General features: G+C 44.2%; 1 protein-coding gene across 1 annotated transcript in view; it reads left to right on the top strand.

Moving 5' to 3' along the window:
* SIDT1 (SID1 transmembrane family member 1) overlaps positions 1 to 22304 on the top strand; it is a 62779-nt gene extending 40475 nt beyond the window's left edge. Inside the window, exons 15-25 of the mRNA XM_073804220.1 lie at positions 13 to 86; positions 1080 to 1203; positions 1411 to 1528; positions 3836 to 3972; positions 4604 to 4715; positions 8550 to 8626; positions 11335 to 11381; positions 15783 to 15888; positions 15973 to 16083; positions 17279 to 17392; positions 20546 to 22304. Of these exons, the coding sequence (XP_073660321.1) occupies positions 13 to 86; positions 1080 to 1203; positions 1411 to 1528; positions 3836 to 3972; positions 4604 to 4715; positions 8550 to 8626; positions 11335 to 11381; positions 15783 to 15888; positions 15973 to 16083; positions 17279 to 17392; positions 20546 to 20608 (1083 nt within the window). The 3' untranslated portion in view covers positions 20609 to 22304. The remainder of the gene's footprint in view (positions 1 to 12; positions 87 to 1079; positions 1204 to 1410; positions 1529 to 3835; positions 3973 to 4603; positions 4716 to 8549; positions 8627 to 11334; positions 11382 to 15782; positions 15889 to 15972; positions 16084 to 17278; positions 17393 to 20545) is intronic.
* The last annotated feature ends 606 nt before the right edge of the window (positions 22305 to 22910 follow it).

Raw genomic sequence — 22910 nt, 5'->3', positions numbered from 1 at the left:
TTGGTTTTACAGATAGTCAATGTCACTGGTAACCAGGACATCTGCTACTACAACTTCCTCTGCGCTCACCCCTGGGGTGTCCTGAGGTAAGCCCAGTCCTCTGAGGCAATGAGAGATGCTTTTCTGTGTAATGTGACGATTTCAGTTTTTAAAAATACTAGAAACAGTTGTGGAAAAGCACCCCAATCAAGGGTAAAGAGGAATGAAATCAGGAAGTTGAGATCAGGTATGCCTCTTCCATTCCTGTATGGGGGCCTCAGGAAACAGTCCTGAGGAGAAGGCAGAGATGTGTTTGAAAATACCAGGTCCTTAGCTGTGATGACCCTCACCCATGGGCATGAGCTACCAGTACATTCAATCCGTTAAACAACCTCGTGAGATAGATAGGATTATTATTACCCCCGTTTTTGGATGAAGACGTTAAGGCTCAGTTGGAAAGGTAAGGACTTTCCAACTGAGCTGAGGAAGGTCCCTCAGCTCGTTAGTGATGTTGAGACTCACACCGGGGCCTGCTGCCTCCAAGGCCATGCTCCAGCCTCCAGAACATGCGAAGTGCAGAGAGCATTTGCCTGGGAGTTGCGAGCCTGGCTTCTCGATCCAGAACTGAACTAGTCTCAGTTTCCTTAAATAAATCTGCTGGCTGTGACCAGTTGACGCTCATCCTGAAATTCATGGTTACAGAGCTGAGTATGGACACATAACGTGGGCCCGTCCATCTATGTGAATTCACTCTCACAGTGTAGCTGAAACGCTTGGCCCAACTGCCCATCTGTGGAGTGACTCTCTTTCCTAGGATTCATTCCCCGCTACTGCCATCAGCACAAGGGAGGATTGAGTGGGTGTTAGGGAAGCTAAGCAGGCATCCCTGAGAGGAAACGAACACATTATCACAGGCTAAGCATCCTAACGTGGCATTAAGTTAAAGATGCTTTCTGATGATCTCGGTCCTGAAATCTTATGGAAAGGTTAGCAGTGGAAAACACTGAATGATGATTTCACTCGCTCATCCATGCCTTCATTCAGTCTCTAAAGCTCTTTGATACCTTGACTCTCTCATGGTCTCTCTGTCATCCTCTTAGTGCCTTCAACAACATTCTCAGTAACCTGGGCCACATGCTCCTGGGCTGCCTCTTCCTGCTGATAGTCTTGCGCCGGGACATTCTCCATCGAAGAGCTCTGGAGGCCAAGGACATCTTTGCCATGGTGAGGAGAGGGTGGGACGAGGGAGGTGAGAGCTAGGAAGGGTTATGGTTCCAAACGGGATCTGCAAAGAGGAGGGACATCTGGCCAGACGGTGTGACAATGGATTACGTGTCATGGACCACACGAGGCCAGAGCATGGGCGTCCCGGTTCTGTGGCTGAGTCACTAAGGAGTATCTTTCCACTGACCAAGCTTTCTGCTTTTTCAGGAGTATGGGATTCCCAAACACTTCGGTCTCTTCTATGCTATGGGCATCGCACTGATGACGGAAGGGGTGCTCAGTGCTTGTTACCATGTCTGCCCTAATTACTCCAACTTCCAATTCGGTAATTCGAATTTATATCAGCTACACAGATTTGAGTTATAGGAGTCTTACCCTGGGACCCTCTCAGAAATGCCAAGGTCGTGCTTGCAAGAATTAAATGACATTTTACGTGAAGTGATCTGAGGGCACCTCACCACAGGGCATGGTTTCCCCACATTGTACCGTTTTTTCCTCTCTGACCACCCTTTATAGACTACAAAAGAGCGAACACTGGGTACTGATCTCATGGCTAGATCTGCAGGTGGGCAATGGGCTAAGTGTCAGGCAGCAGGTCAGGTAGAAACCACCAACAGACATCTAGAAACCTCCCTCAGTGTAGCTTGGCTTAATTTAGCAGTTTGCCTGTTTGGGGTTGAAAGTAATAGAAAACCCAATTCGAATTGGATTAAGTAGTAAGTACACTCATCAGCGCACCAGCCGAACGTACAGAGGTGGAATGGCCTTGTGGGTAGTTTGTCTGGTGGCTCTGGCTCCGCTTCTCCGTGATCCCCCTGGTTGCACCCAGCCTGCACACTGGTGGCCTCCTCAGGCTGCCTTCCCTCGTGGTGGCAGAAATAGCTACAGCAGGTCTTGGCTTCCTGTCTCCGCACCATGATGTCTAGAGAAAGCAGCGAGCTGGCTTCCAGGAGCCTTCATCTGAGAGCAGGAAACTTCCTTCCCCCAAACTCCCCAGATAAGAGCCCCTCACGCCTCAACAGCTTACACAGCCCTGAGCTTACTCCAGAATCTTTCTCTGTGTGAGGGTTAGCTCGGGCCAGCATTGCTACCCCAGTCACGGTGGCAAAGGAGGTGAGGTTACCTTTAGACCAATGAGACCCCTCCCTGGAACCAGGGGTGCGGTTAGCTTTCCTGAAGCAAGTGGTCTGGGAGGGTGTGCATTTCTGAATAGAAAATGGGGCTGAGATATTTGAGTTGGTATCGAGATGCTGTTAGGTTGGAGAAAGGGAATAGCTGATGCTGGAAGAAGGCAATTAACAATGTCCTCCACACTCGAGGATGAGGTTTTTAAAAACAGTTATTTTGTGTTTGTGCTCTAGCCTCTGGCTGTTAACTCCCAACACCACAGAAATTCTCCATCACGTTTTAGTTTGTTTAAATTAAAAGACATTTTTAATAGAGGAAAACTATAGAGAATAATATCATTCACCACTCAGAAGGAACAAATGCCAACACTTTAAAATATTTGCCTTAAATCTACTTTAAGAAATAAAACATTGTGTAAAGTTGAGGTCCCATTTTGAACTGTTTTCTAAACTTATCAACTCTCCCCTTCCTTAGAAGCAACAACTGTGATTAATTTTGTATTTATCCTTCCAGTTTGTTTTTATAGTTTTTCTTCATTTGTAACAAATTAATTTATCACACTTCGTTCGGCATCCTTCTTTTTTCCTTCAACAATGTTTTCAAGATTTATTGGCATTAAACCAAGGATATCCAGTTCATTCATTTTTAAAGATTGTCATTCTGTAATAAAAATATACATTTATCAATTCCTCTATTGAACAACACTTAGAGGTTGCCAATATTCTGCTAGTACAGACAGTGCTACAATGACTAGCCTCATCTATGCCTGTTGCGCACATGTGAGAGAGGTTCCCTGGAATACCTAGAAGTAGAATTTTGGGGTCACATGGTCCTGGTTGATGCATCTTCCATTTTACCAAAACAGCCAACTTTCTCCCCAGAATATTAATTCCCACTCCCACTGGCTGAGTGAGAGTTTCCACTTCCCCCATATCATCACTAACATGTGTTATTATTAGACATTTACACTTTTGCCACATTTTTTAGTAACGTGGGACATTGCATGGCTGTTTTAATTTGCATTTCCTTAACCCCCATGCAGCTAAGCCTATGGAATTTCTAGCTGTCTTCTATCCCTAGGCTAGAAAGACTTGTATATGAGCAGTAATCAATGTGGTTATGTTTCAGTATACTGAGAAGGACCTCCTGCACCCACGTAGGATTCTCTTTATTGTCACACTGCCCTGTTTCCATTAGGGATTCTTTTGTTGTTGTTGGACAGGAGCGTTTATACACACATAGCCCTGCGAGTGGGGATAGGCAATTATTCATCATATCATCTGATACTTTTCTTCTGGGAGCTAGGAATGCCCCTCTTGGAGGGGGTGAGAGGTGGAGTGTGTAGGGTTTACCTAGAATGTGCCTGGAGAGGCTGGCGTGTTGGAGGTCACCACACAGGCTGAGGGCAGCAAATACTCCAAGGCCTGAAGGGAGGGGTTCTCTGAGGCTGAAGAGAGGTCTGTCTGCCACCTACTGGATCTCGATTGTCTCGGCTTCTCCTCAGACACCTCCTTCATGTACATAATCGCCGGCCTCTGCATGCTGAAGCTCTATCAGACCCGCCACCCAGACATCAACGCCAGTGCCTACGCTGCTTACATCTCCTTCGCCCTGGTCATCACGCTCACCGTCCTTGGAGTGGTGCGTCCCTCCCCACAGCTGGCAGCCCTCTTGGGAGGCTTTGTATTTTGTTTTTTGGACCCCAGGTGAACAGGTTTAACTAATCATAATCCTTGGCTCATGACACACTCTCATCATTGGTCCGTTCATAGCATTTTAGTTACTGAGCTAGAATTTTTAATAATGTAACAGGGCCCTGGAACACTGCATCTGGACAGTGTTAATACAAAGCTGAGACCTGACTCGGGTGAGACTGGAATAGAGATGCACAGGCTGATGGGAGAGAGACTGACTTGAAAGGACAAAAACCACTTTCTAAATGTGCGTGCACGTGCGTCAGTCGTCTTCTGTTATTTGAAGAGCATTAGCTCCCAGCTTTAGACCTACTGCCTCTTCACCTGCTGTTCAGCTGCCTCACCCATTGCTTCCCTTTTCCATTTCTTTCTTTTTCATTTGGCCAGGTAGCCATTCTTTTTCCAGCCCTGGCTGCAGTAAGATCCCTGTGAGATCAGAGAAGGGAGAAAACCCAAAATTCACACACAGCTAGGTTTTTGACACCTTATGCATACACGAGAGATGAAACAATTTTAGTAAGTTCTCTGGGGGAAAAAAAAAAAACCCAGATGAAGGTAACTTCCATCTTTACTCCTAGGTGTTTGGGAAAAATGACCTGTGGTTGTTCTGGGTCATCTTCTCTGCAATCCATATTCTGGCTTCTCTGGCCCTCAGCACCCAGATCTACTACATGGGTCGTTTCAAGATAGGTGAGTTACCTGTTACCCTATACTAAACATGCTGATTAACTTACCCTGAGAAAGGATTGTCTTGCCTATCCTAAACGGAAGTGTTACTTGTCACCGTGAACGCTTGCTCTGAATTCTGTGTGTTTAATAGCATATATTCTCTCCAAGAGCTTCCTCTCCTGTATAAGACAGCAACAATCTACTATCACTAGTTCTGTTTTCAACTGAGACACTAAGCTAGCTCAGGGCTGAGGCATCCTTCCAACTCCAAGTCCCCAAAGCTTTACAATTCACCAAACTTTGAAAGTGCGTTTGTAGAACAGTATGATCATCACACCGCTAGTTCCACTGAGAAGAATGTTTTTCAGTTCATAGCACTTAAAAGGAGCATTTCTCTAACCATCCTAAATGGTTAACAAGAATAAATTCTATATTACTTTCAAATTCTGGGGCTGGAAGTTTTGGAGACCAAGTTGCCAATCTTAGAGGCAGGACACCTGCCAAACGCCCTCTGACAGCATGACGTATCACGTTAGATCACCAAGTGTTCTGTGGAAATCAGCTTCTGATCTGCTCTTGGTCAGTCAGCATACATTTGAGCGTGTGCAAGTCATTTCAGAGCATCTAAATTTCACCCATCATTTTAAAGTCCAGGAAGTCAGCCTCAAAGATTCATTTGTATATTTCAAGAAAAACCAATATATATATAAACTAGGCCTATCCCTAATATTTGCAGAGCCCAAGGCAAGACTGTAAATAAAAGCCCACTTACCATATGTATAAAAATGTTTAAGTTATAAAGCAGAGGAAAAAGGTATTAAATATATGGAAGAAAGGAAGGAAGAAAGAAGGAAGACCAAGAAGCTGATAAATGTACCTTCATTACAACCTACAAGGTACAAGTTCAAATTTAAAATTCTCAGGTGCATGGAAGAGTACTCCAGAACATAGCTATACAGGAGAGCTGGTCCCCAACCCCTGCCCCTCTTTTCTTCTCACCTCTGGCTCTGTCCTGCATCTTAAGGGGTCTCACAGGTATGCATATGGACACCCTTGTCTAACATCCAATTGGCCATTCCTTGCCCCTAGAAGTGCACACTCTAGTGGTGCTATCTGCCCTCAGGAAGACAAACCAGGGAAGGGACCTATGCAGGCTCTGAGAGCGGGCTCAAGGCCATCAGGACAGGGAATTCTTGGGTCCAGGAATTCAGAATGTGGCCTAGAAGAAGCAGCCCCCTTGCCCTGCAGACTCCTCAGTCACTGGGGAATGAGGGCCTTTAAAATACGGCACCCCTGTTGCCCAGATCGAAGAGCGATTCTATATAAACAAGTGGCTTTAAGACTAGGAGACCAAATAAAACAATCTCTCATTTTGGCAGTTTAGTTTTTCCTTTTGGCATGGTCAGTAGATTAACTCTTGGTGTTAACATAGCCAGTATACCTCCAACTCCCCCCAGTGGAAGCATCAATAGCTGGTTGGGTAGAACATTTGGTACAGCACTCTGTTCGTGCTCCATCCTCCACACTCAAAGGTGAATGAAGTCATACAAACTAAACTCTCAAAAGGAACATAAGTTAGGCACTGTTCCTCTGGGTTTTGCAAGTTGGAAAAATAAACTTGAATACAGATATATGTAATGGTAGTGACCATTAATACATAGAGGAGCTTTTAATATGTTTATACCACCTTGGCCCCATGCAACTTTGCAATACTGAATTAATTTACCTTTTTAAAAAAGGAGAAATTGAATGTAGTCTATTATAACCATGTACTAGTTTGTCAGGGTCCCAACAGGAAAAAGCTATCACATACAAAGATAAAAGATTTATTCACAGAGGGACTCTTCACAGGACAGGGGTGGGGTGGGGAAGAATGAAAGGGGTAGCACAGTAACCTGGGGTTAGTAGCAGGAAGCTTTTACTACCCACAAGCCCAAAAGGGCATAGAGGAAGTGGTTACCAAAACATGGAAGGAGGGCATCACGGAGAGAAAGTCACCTTCCTCCATGAGCGTGGAGCAGTGACCTTTGGCTAACAGACAGGCAACCTCACAGGGAAGGCACCAGGCAGATAGTACTCTGGGCTCACTCTCCTTCCTCTGTCCCTCCAGTCTCCTGCTGGCGTTTCTCATTGTCCAAATCCAAGGGGAGTGAGGGAACCCATTGAGTGGTCCCTGCAGTCAGCCTCCCCGGGCGTGGTGAGGACAGAGAGACATGGCAGGTGAGTCTGGAGGGGCAAAGGGAAGATAACCTTCACACAACTTAACCCAACATTTAAAATTTCTGTACCTAGGGAGTCTCCCCCAAGTGGTTACGGATTTACCAAAGTCAAAAGGAAAACATTGTGACAATTGCATCTACATTTAGTCCAAAGGCAGGAAGTCGGGTTAGTGGACAGTGGTTCGGGCAACACAACCTCTCTGCCCATTCCATAAGCTGCCTTTGCTTTCTCAAATCACAGATGCCTTTCTCTGGGGCCCTTAGGCCACACAGGAAAATTAAAGTGGACACGAGGAAAGGCAGTAGCAATGAGGCAGAGCATTTCATAAGCAGGACAGAAAACTGCAGAGCTACTTGTCCAGATCACCGTCGTGCCTCTTGTTTCCCGAAAAGGACCACAGGCAGAGGATGGATTATAAGTTGCAAGTGGTGCACAAAAGTACACAGGGAGAGAGGAAAGTCTGATTCACGCTTCGAAGAATAGTGAACTTCTGAACGTTTGAGACAGGCAGAAGGAGTCTGTGTTCTTTACGAGACGACATTACTTTTGTAATCAGAAAACAAAATTAAAGTCATCTGTTTCGAGAGAAAAAAAAAATGACCAGTAGTTTACCTGTTTGGCTACCTTCTTACAAATCTTTTTTTCTCTCCTCAATTCTCTGCTTCCCACTGATTCAGATGTGTCTGACACAGGTAACGTTCAGCCACCCTCCCCAGGGTTTTCTACATTGTTTCCTTAACAAAGCAACCTGCCTGACTGACCTGCCAACCCTGCTTTCTGAACACCTTGCAGATTGGGCAGGATTTGGTGGGCAGGGGGTTTGGAGAGAGGCTCAGAGGCAAGGATGCACCCCAACCCAGCCCGCAACGCGCCTCTTCTGGGCTAGTGCATGGACACGCCCACGCCCCCACCCCCCAGTGTATCTAGTCTAGTGAACGCTGCTTAAATTGACCCCAGGGGTAGCCTTGAAGAGGAACGGCAACACAGCAGAGCTGGGGTCCACCCTTACTGAAATGCTCACTTCAGGAAGACCCCAGCTTTGCCCGTGACATCTCTGTGTGGATGGCTCACAGAACGACAGCCCCACCTGGGGCCCTGACCCTGCTCATATAATAATCATCATATGTACAGGATTTCTGAACATGCTTAGTAGACCCCACTGTCCCCTGGTTCAATTCTTACTGACTTATAACCACACTGAGAAACACAGATTCGAATTTTTCCAAGCTAAGATTTCCCATGGTCTAGAGAGAGCAGATGTGTTAAGGTGACTTTTGAGAGTCCCCATACATCTCTGCTGTAAAGAAAACACTAAACCATCAACAGAGGGAAACTTAGCTGAAGGAGACCATAGGAGGGTTGGCCAGCCCCCCAAATGGTTTGCGAGTGCTTGTTCCTTGTGTCCATCTTGCCTGCCTTTCTGCGGGTTGCTGCATGGATAGAGCACACATGCCACGAAAGCCCAGGCAGCTGTGGGTGGCGTTTTTTAAAGCAAACATTTATTGCTGACCTATTAGGGACAAGCATGGCTTTTATGAGGTGACACCATCCCGGCCGCAAAAGCTTGGGCCAAAGGGGAGTGTTCTGGATTATCTCTGACCAAGCCTTCTCACCATGCAATTGTGTCATCAGCAGATTTGGGAATTTTCCGACGGGCCGCTATGGTGTTCTACACAGACTGCATCCGGCAGTGCAGCCGGCCTCTCTATATGGTACGTGTGTGTTCCTGTGTGCCTTGGCCTTCTCCCAGACAACAGGAGGACAGCAGGAGGGGCAGGCTCGGGGTAGTCACACAAGGCTCCCCAAACCAAGAGGGCCAGATGGCCTAGCGTGGCTGAAGTCCAGTTAGTGAGGGAAGAGGCATCTTGCTTCCCCTTCTCACTCTTAAAAGACACGCTGGGATGGTTCCTTTTTTGTACATGAAAAATTGCTAGTGTATAAAGAACATATGTATGTATATACACACACAAAACTATTAAAGTGATGATTGCTGGAGGAGGGAGGATCCAGATAGGGTGTCCCTATAAATAATCATCCAAAGAGGTATGATTATTTCACTTGTGAAAGTCAAGAGAGGGCACTATTACTAATGACACCTGGACTGTCCCAGGCAAACTAGGGACATATGATCACTCCAATCACTTTCATTAGGAACTTTCCACATTATACATTTGTTTGCTTTTTATACATTGTTTGACTTTTACAATGAGCACGAATGCTTTTTCAAAATCGTAGCCATTGCTTGATGGCAGAAATACACTTTTAAAAATTCTACTGTATGGTTTTCAATGTATTACACATTTCTACACTGAGCGGAGGGATCAGTGTAGTTTCTACACTGAGCTGGGATCAGCCCTGCTCCCAGCTGCCTTGGCTTGCTGGCCAGTGACCTTGGGAAGGCTACATACCTCCTCTGAGCCACTGCCCCAGCCTTTACCCCGTGCTGTGATCAGAACTAGTGATGCCATTTGGCACACAGGCATTCACTAAATTCCTGCTGATAGTTTATAATCAGAAGGATTTTTACATAAAGGAACATGGGAATGTTTTAAGCCCGGTAGAGCTTGGGCAGGAGCTATAGGCACTAAAAGTTGAATTGAAGCTGGAGGGTTTTACTCAGGGGAGAACTTAAAAGCCCATTAGGACCTGTGAGTATTAGGAGAGATAAGAATGCCTCAGCTGTGAACCATAAGGGGAAATTAGTGTTTCTGGTGTTTTTTACATTAATTGATGCAGGCTGTCTTTTTTTTAAAAAAACAGACTATTTTTAGAGCATTTTAAGAGTTTTTAGTTTTTTTAGGTTCACCGAAAAATTGAGAAGAAAATACAGAGATTTCCCGTATGCCCCTCCGCCACACAGACACAGCTTCCCCATATCAACACCCTCACCAGAGAGGTGCATTTGCTAGTCAGTGAACCTATGTTAACACATCATAATCACTCAAAGTCTATACTTTACATTACAATTCACTCCTGGTGTTGTACATTCTATGGTTTTCTTGACGAGTTTGTGATGACATATATTCATCATTATAGTATCAAAGACGGTAGAGTAGTTTTCCTGCCCTAAAAATCCTCTGTGCTCCACCTATTCTTTCCACCTGCCCCTCCTCCCCAACCCCTGGCAGCCACTGGTCTTTTTTAGTGTCTCCTTAGTCTTACCATTTCCAGAACGTCATATCGTTGGAATAATATAGTATGCGGCCTTTCCAGATTGGCTGAAATAATATGCACTTATGTTTCCTCCATGTTTTTTCATGGCTTGCTAGCTCATTTCTTTTTTTTTTTTTGCGGTACGCGGGCCTCTCACTGTTGTGGCCTCTCCCGTTGCGGAGCACAGGCTCCGGACGCGCAGGCTCAGTGGCCATGGCTCACGGGCCCAGCCGCTCCGCTGCATGTGGGATCTTCCCGGACCGGGTCACGAACCCGTGTCCCCTGCATCGGCAGGCGGACTCTCAACCACTGCTCCACCAGGGAAGCCCTCATTTCTTTTTAGTCCTGACTAATATTCCACTGTCTGGATGTGCTACGGTTTATTTATCCGTTCACCTGTTGAAGGACATCTTGGTTCTTCCAAGTTTGGGCAATTATGAATCAAGCTGCTATAAAATTTTGTGGGCAGGTTTTTGTATAGGCACGTTTTCAGCTCCTCTGGGTAAACACCAAGGAGCACAACTGCTGGATCATACGGTAAAAGTATGTTTAGTTTTCTAGGAAACTGCCGACCAAACTGTCTTCCGAAATGGTCGGACCATTCTGCGTTCCCACCAGCCATGAATGAGAGTTCCACATCCTCACGAGCAACTGGTGTTAGTGTTTTGGATTTTGGCTTTTCTAGTAGGTGAATTCGTTTTTTTAAAAGGAAGATATTTCCCTGCGCCACCAGGGAAGCCCCAATAACTTTAATCTTAATAAAGCCATGTGTTTAGAAACCAGGAGCCTGGGAGCTGCAGGACCTCCTTGGAGCCAGAATAATGAAACTAATTCCAGGTGCATCCCAAGAGCTGCCTTAGGGCCCACCAGTTAACACAACCCAGGGAAAGAGTCCTTGGTTACAGAACAGTGGTGGCAGAATTCTTTTAACTACTGAGTAATCAGCACATACCACCAGCCTTCCCGCCAAGAGGTGGGCCCAGGTGCCCAGCTCCTTTAAAAACTGGGGGGAAAACAGCAAGACTTCTGCTTTATTCACCAGGCTTTCTTTTACAGGGACGAGGTCACGTCTGTTTGCAGTCAGAGGCTTTGCCATTTAGTCCTCGTAGAGGACTTTCCAGTCATAGGCACAGCTCTCTTAAAACTATAGAAAAATTGTTTCCACCAAGGCAATTGTTTTCCCATAATTGATGCTTCCCCTATGGTAAGTTTTTTAAAAAGCAGTATGTGCGGCCCCTCATTTGATGTTTTCTTTCCTCCTTTCCAGGACAGAATGGTATTGCTCATCGTGGGGAATCTGGTTAACTGGTCCTTGTAAGTAGTCTTAGGAAAACACGTTTTTCTCTTTATTAATTTCTCTGTAACACCGTGGTTTAGCTTTCCTTGGCTGTCATTTTTATAAAGAAGTCTTAAATTAAGGAGAGCGTAGGACTGTGCTTGTTCTAGTGACTTGAAAGAAAGCTACTTTTCGTCCTGCAAAGAATGCACTAGGAAGCTCTTGTGTACCAATAGTTGCCTCCCTTAAAGCAATGAGTTCAACACACTGATGCCTTGAGCTCATTTGTTCAACAAGACAAACATCAAATTTGCTATATCTAGGTGGATAAATTAGATTGGATATATATGCATATACACACATACACACATATATATAAAGAGAGAATAATTATGCCAGCAGCAGCAAAAATGCAACAGTTTTAAACTCTTTTTAGAACTTTCCATAAAGGCTACCCAGTAGGCATTTCTCTTTCTTACTGGGGTGTGTGTGTGTGTGTGTGTGTGTGTGTGTGTGTGTGTGTGTGTGTGTGTGTGTGTGTGTGTGTGTGTGTGTGTGTGTGTGTCTGTGTGTCTTTCTCATTTCTTTCTTTCCCTCCAGGTCTCAATCTTCTTACTCTGCCTATACCATTTTTCTTCCTTTTCTTTTCCCTCATTATCACCTTGGTCTTGTTTCCTCAAATGACCTCTAAGTAGAACACTGCAACAGAAGTACAATTATGCTAGCTGTATTTTATGTATCTATTTTTCGCAACTTATTCTTAACTTAAAAATGTGAATGAGTGAGATGTTTTATCGATCCCTCAAAAAATAAGTATGTTGAGCTGCTTTTATTAGTGGTTCTTAGTTGATGTGCTCCCCTGGGTCAGTGACCTTTGATAGAAAGGTGACACCCTACTCCTCCTCCCTTTAAGATACCAGATGCAGGGCTTCCCTGGTGGCGCAGTGGTTGAGAGTCCGCCTGCCGATGCAGGGGACACGGGTTCGTGCCCCGGTCCGGGAAGATCCCACACGCCGCAGAGCGGCTGGGCCCATGAGCCATGGCCGCTGAGCCTGCGCGTCCAGAGCCTGTGCTCCGCAACGGGAGAGGCCACAGCAGTGAGAGGCCCGCGTATCGAAAAAAAAAAAAAAAAAAGATACCAGATGCAAAGAAATAAGCACACCATCAGGGAAAGCCAGAATCAAGTCATGAGAATTTGAATCTTATTTCAGGGCCACATGCTTCTGGAAGAAGCTTCCCACAATATTGTTGCCCCAGGGTTTACCTTGGGGAAGGTCCATACCTGTGAAGGACTGTCCTTTACTCAGGGACACGTCAGGATGGGTGATTCTTGGCCGTGGTCACCTGCGATGCTCTCTCGGCCACCCTTTTAGGGAAGACCCCACAGTCCTGGCGACTCTGTAAGACAGGATGGAGGGTGTTGATAGGAGATACGATACTGAACAACTGATGATAGTGTCTGCAGGGTCAGAATCACCTAGCTTGTCCCTGCCTCTAGTAGAACTAAAATCAAACCCAAGTCTGCAATCAGATTTAACAATCAATGGAAAGATATCCCATGCTCTTGGATTGGAAGAATTAATGTTGTTAAAATGGCCATACTACCCAGAGAAATCTACAGATTTAACGTGATCCCTATCAAATTACCCATGACATTTTTCACAGAACTAGAATAATCCTAAAATTCATATGGAACCATAAAATACCCAGAACTGCCAAAGCAATCCTGAGGAAAAAGAACAAAGCAGGAGGCATAACCCTCCCAGACTTCAGACAATACTACAAAGTTACAGCAATCAAAACAGTGGGGTACTGGCACAAAAACAGACATATGAATCAATGGAACAGAATAGACAGCCCAGAAATAAACCCACACACCTACGGTCAATCAATCTTTGACGAAGGAGGCAAAATTACATAATGGGTAAAAGACAGTCTCTCAGTAAGTGATGTTGGGAAAGCTGGATAGCCACATGTAAATCAATGAAGTTAGAACACATCCTCACACCACACACAAACATAAACTCAAAATGGCTTAAAGACTTAAACATAAGATATGACACCATAAAACTCCTAGAAAAGATTATAGGCAAAACATTCTCTGGTATAAATCATACCAAAGTTTCTTAGGTCAGTCTCCCAAGGCAATAGAAATAAAAACAAAAATAAACAAATGGGACCTAATCAAACTTACAAGCTTTTGCACAGCAAAAGAAACCATAAACAAAAAGACAACCTATGGAATGGGAGAAAATATTTGCAAACAATGCGACCCAAAAGGGCTTAATTTCCAAAGTATATAAACAGCTCATACAACTCAATAACAAAAAGAGAACCCAATCAAAAAATGGGCAGAAGACCTAAATAGACTTTTCTCCAAAGAAGACATACTGATGGCCAATAGGCACATGAAAAGGTGCTCAGCATCACTAGTTATTAGAGAAATGCAAATCAAAACTACCTCACAATGGTCAGAATGGCCATAATTAAAAAGTCTACAAATAAGTAATGCTAGAGAGGGTATGGAGAAAAGTGAACCCTCCTACACTGTTGGTGGGAATGTAAGTTGGTTCAGCCACTATGGAAAACTGTATGGAGGTTCCTCAGAAAACTAAAAATAGAATTACCGTATGATCCAGCAATCCCACTCCTGGGCATATATCCAGAGAAAACTATAATTCAAAAAGATACATGCATCCCAATGTTCATAGAAGCACTACTCACAATAGCCAAGACATGGAAACAATCTAAATGTTTATTGACAGATGAATAAATAAAGAAGTTGTGGTACATATATACAATGGAATACTACTCAGCCATAAAACTGAAATAATGCCACTTGCAGCAATATGGATGCAACTAGAGATTATCATACTAAGTAAGTCAGAAAGAGGAAGACAAATATCATATGATATCACTTACATGTGGAATCTAAAATATGGCACAAATGGACCTATTCACGAAACAGAAACAGATTCACAGACATAGAGAACTGACTTGTAGTTGCCAAGTGTAGGGGGGCGGGGAAGGGATGGAGTGGGAGTTTGGGGTTAGTAGATGCAAACTATTACATACAGAATGGATAAACAACCAGGTCTTACTGTATAGCACAGGGAACTATACCCTGGGACAAATCATAATGGACAAGAATATTAAAAAGAATGCATAGATGTGTATAACTGAGTCACTTTGCTGTACAGAAGAAATTAACATAACATTGTAAATCAACTATACTTCAATAAAAAATAAATTTAAAAAAAATGAACAAAAACACTCCATTAATAACAGCTTTCCACTTGAAATACTTAGGAATAAACTTTGAGAGATGTGTGGAATCTTTCTGCAGAAAATTTAATTACCTTATCAGGAGAGATAGAAGAAAACTTAGCTAAGTGAAGAAAGATGGCATGCCCTGGGTGAGAAGATTAACTATTGTAAAGATAACAATTCTCAAGTTAATGTGTAAATTTAGAATTAGAAATGGAATGAAGTTAATAGGATTTTATTCTGAAATTATTTACCTAGTTAGACAAAGTCTCTGCAAAAGGTTAACCAGAGAAAGGAGGGACAGAGGTGTATAGTGACAGCCCAGCATGATTCAATAGAACTTTCTGGAATGATGTGTTTATTAGCCACTTGTGGTTATTGAGCACTTGAAATGTGGTGTGACCGAGGAAATGAATTTTCAATTTTTTTTTAATTTTTATTAATTTTTATTTAAATAGCCACATGTGGTTACCATATGGGATAGTGCAAGCTAGCCTAACCTTTGTTAGATAATCTAACATATTATAAAACAACAATAACACGATGAGCCACTGCTCCAAAACTAGAAATTATAAATTAGTGAATCAGGATGAAGAGGCCAGAAAGCCAACTATATACATATGTGCATGGTGTGTCTGTATTAAACACAAGCTTTCAAAACCAGGAGATAAGAAAGGGCTGTATAATAAAGACTTTTGTTAGAACGGAACAGAAATTTGGAGCAAACTTAAGGCCAAACCCCAACCAAAATAAACTTCAGTATTAATTTAGACAGCTAGCAAAAATTTGGCAATGTGTGTCAAGCCAAGTATTGAGATAATTCTATGTCTAGTAATCTATTCCAACCATCTTAAATGCAAAAAGGAAAAAAAAGCACAATATGTCTGAAGGTATTTATTGTTGCAGTTTTTAATAATAGTGCACAACGGAAGGACAAAGAGAAAACTCTTCATTTCAGCTAGAGAGGTAGGATGATTGCTTATGGTACATCCACTGATAGGAACCTCACAATCGTTAAAAATGAATGTTCTGAGGAAGACGTAATGAATTGAAAGTTACTTACAACATTTTTAAATTCCCCTCCCACCAGAAACGGGGGTGTGGGAGTGAAAAAGCCAATAATGTTACAAATCCACCTTCATAGCTACAAAATAATTCCTCTGTGTGCTCAGTGCCCTCTTTGGACTGATCTATCGACCCAGGGACTTTGCCTCCTACATGCTGGGCATCTTCATCTGTAACCTGCTGCTCTACCTGACCTTTTACGTCATCATGAAGGTAAGAGTGGCAGCTGGGAGCCGGGCACCGCGGGCCCTCCTCGGGTGACGCGTGTGGCTTGGCAGCAGCGCTTCTCACCCACAGCTTCGCAGCTCCGAGAAGATCCTCCTGATCCCGCTCTTCTGCATCGTTGCCACCGCTGCGGTGTGGGCTGCTGCCTTGTATTTTTTCTTCCAGAATCTCAGCAGCTGGGAGGTAAGAGGGCAGTTTTCTTTTCCAGGATGACATTCTCTCTCCATCTTGCCTTTCTGACCTTCCTACCTCCCTCTCTTCATGTGCTGGTTGCTGTTTATCTTTTTTATGTTCTCTGACATGGATGCTTTCTCTAAAGGGAATGGTTTTCAATATCCACACGTGACTGCTCAATAAATGGCATGTCGTCATTATCAGGGTGGCGCCTCTTAAACACGAAGCTCTACCAACACTGCAAACGTGATCTTCATTATGTGTCATTCCCAGTGGATGTTTAATACGTACAGGAACCTTGCTTAGTGTATCTTCTCCACCTTATCATAGTCACCATCCATAAACAAGTACACAGGTGCAGGTGTTTATAAATCCATTTCACAGATAGGAAAGCTGAGGCCTAGGAAACTGGTGATGTGTCTGAGGCACAGAACAGGGAAGAAGTCTTAGCTCTCCATCACCATAATCACCACAGGCAACTTTAGAACCTTTTTATCACCCCAGGAAAAAACCTGCATCCGTTAGCAGTCAATCACCATTTCTCCCTAACCCCTTAGCCTTAGGCAACCACTAATCTACCTTTTGTCTCTACAGATCTACCTATTCTGGACATTTCATATAAATGGAATCACATAACATGTGGTCTTTGGCTTCTCTTCATAATGGTTCACCCATGTGTAGATGTTATCAGTACTTCGTGTTTTTATTGCTGAATATTCCATTGTACGGATATACCTCATTTTATCTACCCGTTCAGCAGTCTATCGACATTTAAGTTGTTTCCGCTTCTTGGCTTTTATGAATGCTGCTGCTGTGAACAACTGTGGTCAAGTTTTGTGTGGACGTATATTTTCTTGGAAGCTAACTTTTTTTTTTTTTTTTTTTTTTTTTTGCGGTACGCGGGCCTCTCACTGCTGTGGCCTCTCCCGTTGCGGAGCACAGGCTCCGGACACTCAGGCTCAGTGGCCATGGCTCACGGGCCCAGCCGCTCCGCGGCATGTGGGATCTTCCCGGACCGGAGCACGAACCCGTGTCCCCCGCATCGGCAGGCGGACTCTCAACCACCGCGCCACCAGGGAAGCCCGGAAGCTAACTTTCTGACCCAGGCATCTAGTAGTGACTTTTTAGGTTTCTGGATACTCAGCCCTCTAAGGAGTTGAACCGTGGGAATGCCCCCACTACATCCTGCCTCACCTTCTTCCAGGGAACGCCAGCCGAATCCCGAGAGAAGAATCGAGAGTGTATCCTGCTGGATTTCTTTGATGACCATGACATCTGGCACTTCCTCTCTGCTACTGCCCTGTTTTTCTCATTCTTGGTGAGTTTATAAAAACTTTTTTCATTTCTTCTCGCTTTACATCCTGTACCCCTTTTTTTCTCTTCCCCTCTTTCTTACATCCCCTTTTGTATTTTTAATTTCCCTTTCCAAGTCTTCATTACAATTCAATGTACAGAATATCTTATTTCCTGTTTTACACTGTATCCTTCGGTTAGATCTTTATTTTCATTCTCCTTTTACTCTTCAATACTTTAAGACACAGAGGGATAAAATAATTTTCCTTCAGTTGTGCAATGTTTGGACTGAACTGTTGATTAGAACTCACATGCCCAAATCCCCCGGGAACCACTTTGGGCATTGGCTACAATCTCAGCCACACTAGGTTATTCCTTCTTGTGCTATACTCACATTCCTCCCCCTCTTCCAGTCTCACTGCATGTCTTACAAACATTTCACAAGTTCTTGGAGTGGCTCAGGATAGCAGCCAGGCCTCTTTTTGCCTTCTAACCAGTCTCTTCCAAATCTCTCCTGTAGTCCCTCCATTTTTTGTCCAAACACCTTTCCAGAAGCCACGCATATTATAACAATCCAGGATGAGAACTCCCAGCCTACTTCCATCTTAATTTTGACTTTTCCAAAATAAAAGCCCATGATGCCCCTACAAAATGTCATTTAAAAAATAACACTGGGTTGGCCAAAAAGTGCCTTCAGTTTTTAAGTAAAAATAAAGGACATTTTTCATTTTCACCAAGAACTTTATTGAACAATGTATTTGCCCTTTTCTTCCACTATCTTCTGCCACTTTACAGGCAACTTCATAATTCCATCTTCCCAAAACTTTTTATCTTTTTGAGCAAAGAACTGTTCCAGGTGCCTTTTACAGTCTTCCAGGGAATTGAATTTTTTTCCATTAAGAGAATTTTGTAAAGACCAAAATAAATGGAAATCCGAAGGTGCAATGTCTGGTGAATACGGCTGATGAATCAGAACTTCCCAGCCAAGCTGTAGCAGTTTTTGCCTGGTCGTCAAAGAAACATGTGGTCTTGCGTTATCCCAATGGAAGATTATGCGTTTTCTGTTGACTAATTCTGGATGCTTTTCGTCGAGTGCCGCTTTCAGTTGGTCTGATTGGGAGCAGAACTTGTTGGAATTAATCATTTGGTTTTCTGGAATTAGCTCATAATAGAGGACTCCCTCCCAATCCCACCATATACACAGCATCACCTTCTTTGGATGAAGACCGACCTTTGGTGTGGTCGGTGGTGGTTCATTTCGCTTGCCCCACAGTCTCTTCCATTCCACTTTATTGTACAGTAGCAACTTTTCGTTGCCTGTCACAATTTGTTTTAAAAATGGAACTTTTTATGTTTGTTTTTATTTTTGGCCGTGTTGGGTCTTCGTTGCTGTGCATGGGCTTTCTCTAGTTGCGGCGAGTGGGGGCTACTCTTTGTTGCAGTGCACGAGCTTCTCATTGCAGTGGCTTCTCTTGTTGTGGAGCACGGGTTCTAGGCGCACGGGCTTCAGTAGTTGTGGCGCACAGGCTCAGTAGTTGTGGCGCACAGGCTCAGTAGTTGTGGCGCACAGGCTTAGTTGCTCTGTGGCATGTGGGATCTTCCCAGTCCAGGGATCGAACCGTGTCCCCTGCATTAGCAGGCAGATTCTTAACCACTGCACCACCAGGGAAGCCCAAAACCAGAACGTTTTCATTACGTTTAAGTAGAGAATCACATGAGGAAATACAGTCAAGAAGGTTTTTTTTGCTTAACTTAATGTGAAACCCAAACATCAAAGTGATTCACATAACCAAGCTGGTGCAAATGATTTTCAACGCTTGATTTAGATATTTTGAGTATGTCGGCTATCTCCCGTGTGGTATAACGTTGATCGTTCTTGATTAATGTCTCGATTTGATCGCTATCAACTTCAATTGGTCTACCCGACTGTGGAACATCGTCCAGCGAGAAATCTCCAGCACAAAACTTCACAAACCACTTTTGACATGTTCGATCAGTCACAGCACCTTCTCCATACACAGCACAAATCTTTTTCTTGCGTTTCAGTTGTTTTTACCTTTCTTGAAATAATAAAGCATAATACGCCGAAAATGTTGTTTTTCTTCCATCTTCAACATTAAAATGGCTACACAAAAATTCCCCAATTTTGATAGGTCTCTTTTTAAATGCACGTTGATAGGACAGCTGTCACACACAATCTAACAAAATTGTTCCAAATGAAGTTAAAAACAACTAAGCGCTGCTAGGGCCATCTTACGGAAAAAACCGAATGAACCTTTTGGCCAGCCCAATATTAGGCCTCCTGGTTTCACGCTGCCCGCTTACTTTAGCCTTGTCCATGTAACCTCAAGAGTGGAGCAGGGCTACCCCCTCGTGGCCAGTTTGGGAAGTTTAACCAGTCTGTATAAACATCATTCCTGAAGGCTTTTATCTTTGACAGTCACCTTCTCTAGAGAGACAGAGACAACAAAAGTGGAGCTAAGGGTTCCATGTGGAGAGAGCGATGGTAGAGGGAACTAAAAATGGAGGATTAGGGTACAATTCTTATATGGCAATATTCTATGCAACAAGATTTCATTCCGTTTAGGTCCCGACCCAAATGTCCCCTCCTAAGTGGTAATTGATGTCCCTGGCCATCAAATGAAAAACAAAATTTTATACATATACAACTGAATCACTTTGCTGTACACCTGAAACTAACACAACATTGTTAATCAACTATACTCCAATATAAAATAAAAATACAAAATTTAGAAAAATAAAATTTTAACCAAAAAAATTTTTTTGCCTTGCCCCATCCCATACCTCCTATATCCCCACCACAGTTTAATTATTATCCTTAGTACATATTACTAGCTAACATACTTGACTTTGCTCATGTGTTTGCTTCATGTCTGAAGCCCTCTCTCAAATGTAAGCCCCACCAGGGTAGGGATTTTTGTCTCTTTTGTTCTAAGCCATATCTCTAGCACCTGGAATAGCACTTAATAGACCCTTGATAAATATTTGAATTAATAAATGAACTATGTAATTATGACAAGTGCCTGTTAAGAGCACGGCGTCGCAGAAAGCTGCAGAAGACATGAAAACAAATAAGGGCACTTGTGAGTCTTTGGGAGAAAATAGGGACTTATTGCAACTGTGGGTTCCTCTCATTTCTCTGCCTCTCTCATTTCAGGTTTTGTTAACCCTGGATGATGACCTGGATGTGGTTCGCAGAGACCAGATCCCTGTCTTTTAAGCCTCCAGCATGGAGAGCGGGGAGAGAGAGAGCAACCAATCTTGGTGCTGTTTCATGAAAAATACAGGGACTGCAGCAAAGTAACCACTGCCAAATGCTCCACTCACCCTCTGTTGGGTTGGCTCTGTACACATTCCCGCAGGGAGGAGAGGAGATACAGGGGGACCCAAGCCTGCAAGAAGGGAAGCAGAAGGGAGGCAGCAACTGTGGACAGAGTCAAGCCCTTCAGAGTCGAAAAACACCCACCATCCCCTTCTGTCACTACTCTGAGTTAGACATGGACAAAAGCTGCAACGAAGTTGACCTTGGGACCACTCCCACCCTCACCTGATATTCGCCAGCCATGGGGGGACCATGCTGCTCTCCGCCCTCCAGCTGCCTCCCCGCCCAGAAACTCCAGGGTGGCCCCCGTGCACCTCTGTAACATCTGCTGCTCTAGACATCCCCAAACACCAGCCCACTTCTCCGAAGTCCTGGAATGATGTGATTCCTTAGAGTCTGGTAGAGGGGTGGCCCCAAGGCCCTACCCAACTGGGATAGATGTTTTGTAGCACCAGCTCGTCACCTCCACCAAAGGAATGCTGTACGCTTCCCCCAGGTTCCTGACCGCATTAGGAGGACTCTTACATCAGGCTGGCTCACCCGCTCCTGGCAGGTAACTGTCCCTGAGACCAAGGTGTGGGTGCTTCCCTGTTCCTTGGTGTCCTCATCTCACCGCTGTGTGTTGACCCCCTGACTCAGGCTCTACCTTCTTGGGAAGGCCACTTCTCCACAGACCAGCTCCAAGGTGGAAGGGGAAATGGGAAAACTCTTCCAGCAGCAGGAGGCACCAGAGGAATGACCGACAGCACTAGGAGACTGGTGACATCAGCATCAAGCACTCAGGCCTCACGTTAAGGACTTGGGCTCCTGGAGCAGATTCAGCGAAGGCAATTAGGCCTCCAAGTCAAATAGCTCCCTTCTGTGCCTGCATCACCCTTGGGGAAGAAATAAGTGTTCTAAGCAGGGGCACTGCTCTCGGGCTCCTGTACAACCAGCCAAGCCTCTCCTCTGCTGCTTTATGCAGATCAGGGGCTTTAGACTTTCTCCTGAGTTTCTCTGGAGGCCAGTCTCAGGGTGAACACATCTCACTCCTCCTCTCCAGTTGCAAAGAGCTCAGCCGGTTTGGGGGCGGGGCGGTTGTCTCTCTGACACACCTGATTCACATTCACTCCCCAGGATGGCGTTGAAACACTCAGTGTCCCACTTCACTCTCTCACTGTCCAGCAGCTCTGCCCCCAGGAAGTCCCATTTTGACCAAACTCCTGTATTACCTGTGATATGACGTTATCAGAAAATTTACATGCAAATGTGCATACACAGATATATTTGCCCGTGAAATTGAAGTCACCTTCTCACCTCTGCTTTCTTGATCCTTCCTTAGAAGGATCCTTCATTCTTTTTAAAATATATATATATAATTTTCTCTAAAATAATGTTCAAAAACACATTTTGGAAGTTTGAATGGCAAACTTTCCCTGATTTTAAGAACACAAAGATGCTTTCAATGAAACATTATGATTTTTTTCCTAAAATGCCCCCAAATTCATAATTGGTGGTGTTATTCTTTATTCCTTAAAAATTGTTGGCTTCCATAGGCCATATGAAGGCCACCTATTAAATGGTTGTATCAATCTAACATTTAAAATAAATTTCGAACCTGTTTAACTTGGCTGATCTGACCTAATTCTTTTATTTTTAATGCACTAAAAGTTTTCAAATCCAAGAAAAAGCGGGGGTGGGGGGTGGTGCAGAATGCGAACGACAAAGTCTGTTCAAGCAGCCCTGTGGCCTGAAGTGAATAAATTGTAGGACACCTTACCTGTTTGGTAGCTTGTCTGGGAAATATGTCCATGGAAATGGGGAAGGGGCCCCAGAGAAATGGATGGATTGTGCTGTATTCTTGACCGTTTTCTGACACAGTCTGTCTTGTGCTACAAACTTACATGTTGTGGTCAGTTTTTTTCTCTGCAGCAGGACGAAAAACCCAGACCAAGCCTGCTCTTATAAATATCAATTCTAAATGTACCTGTTGCTTTTTCTATAGTGCTGATTTGTACATGGCTGGAGGCCACAAGAAAGTCGTTCAGCTGTGTCTGTAGGTTTGATAGGAACTCGGGCTGGAGGGGGCAGCCACAGTTACTCACAGTGGTCCCTCGTCCACATGTAGCACAGGCCTGTGTGACTTTTGTCTGTCCTCATGGACTTCTCTCTTCACAAGAGAAGGGAAGGCAACTCTGAAAGCCGAGTCCAACAGGAGGGT

Source organism: Tursiops truncatus, chromosome 4 (assembly GCF_011762595.2).
Source record: "Tursiops truncatus isolate mTurTru1 chromosome 4, mTurTru1.mat.Y, whole genome shotgun sequence".
Lineage (NCBI taxonomy): Eukaryota > Metazoa > Chordata > Mammalia > Artiodactyla > Delphinidae > Tursiops > Tursiops truncatus.
Note: the sequence above shows the minus strand (reverse complement) of the source record. Positions and strands in the feature narration are given on the sequence as shown.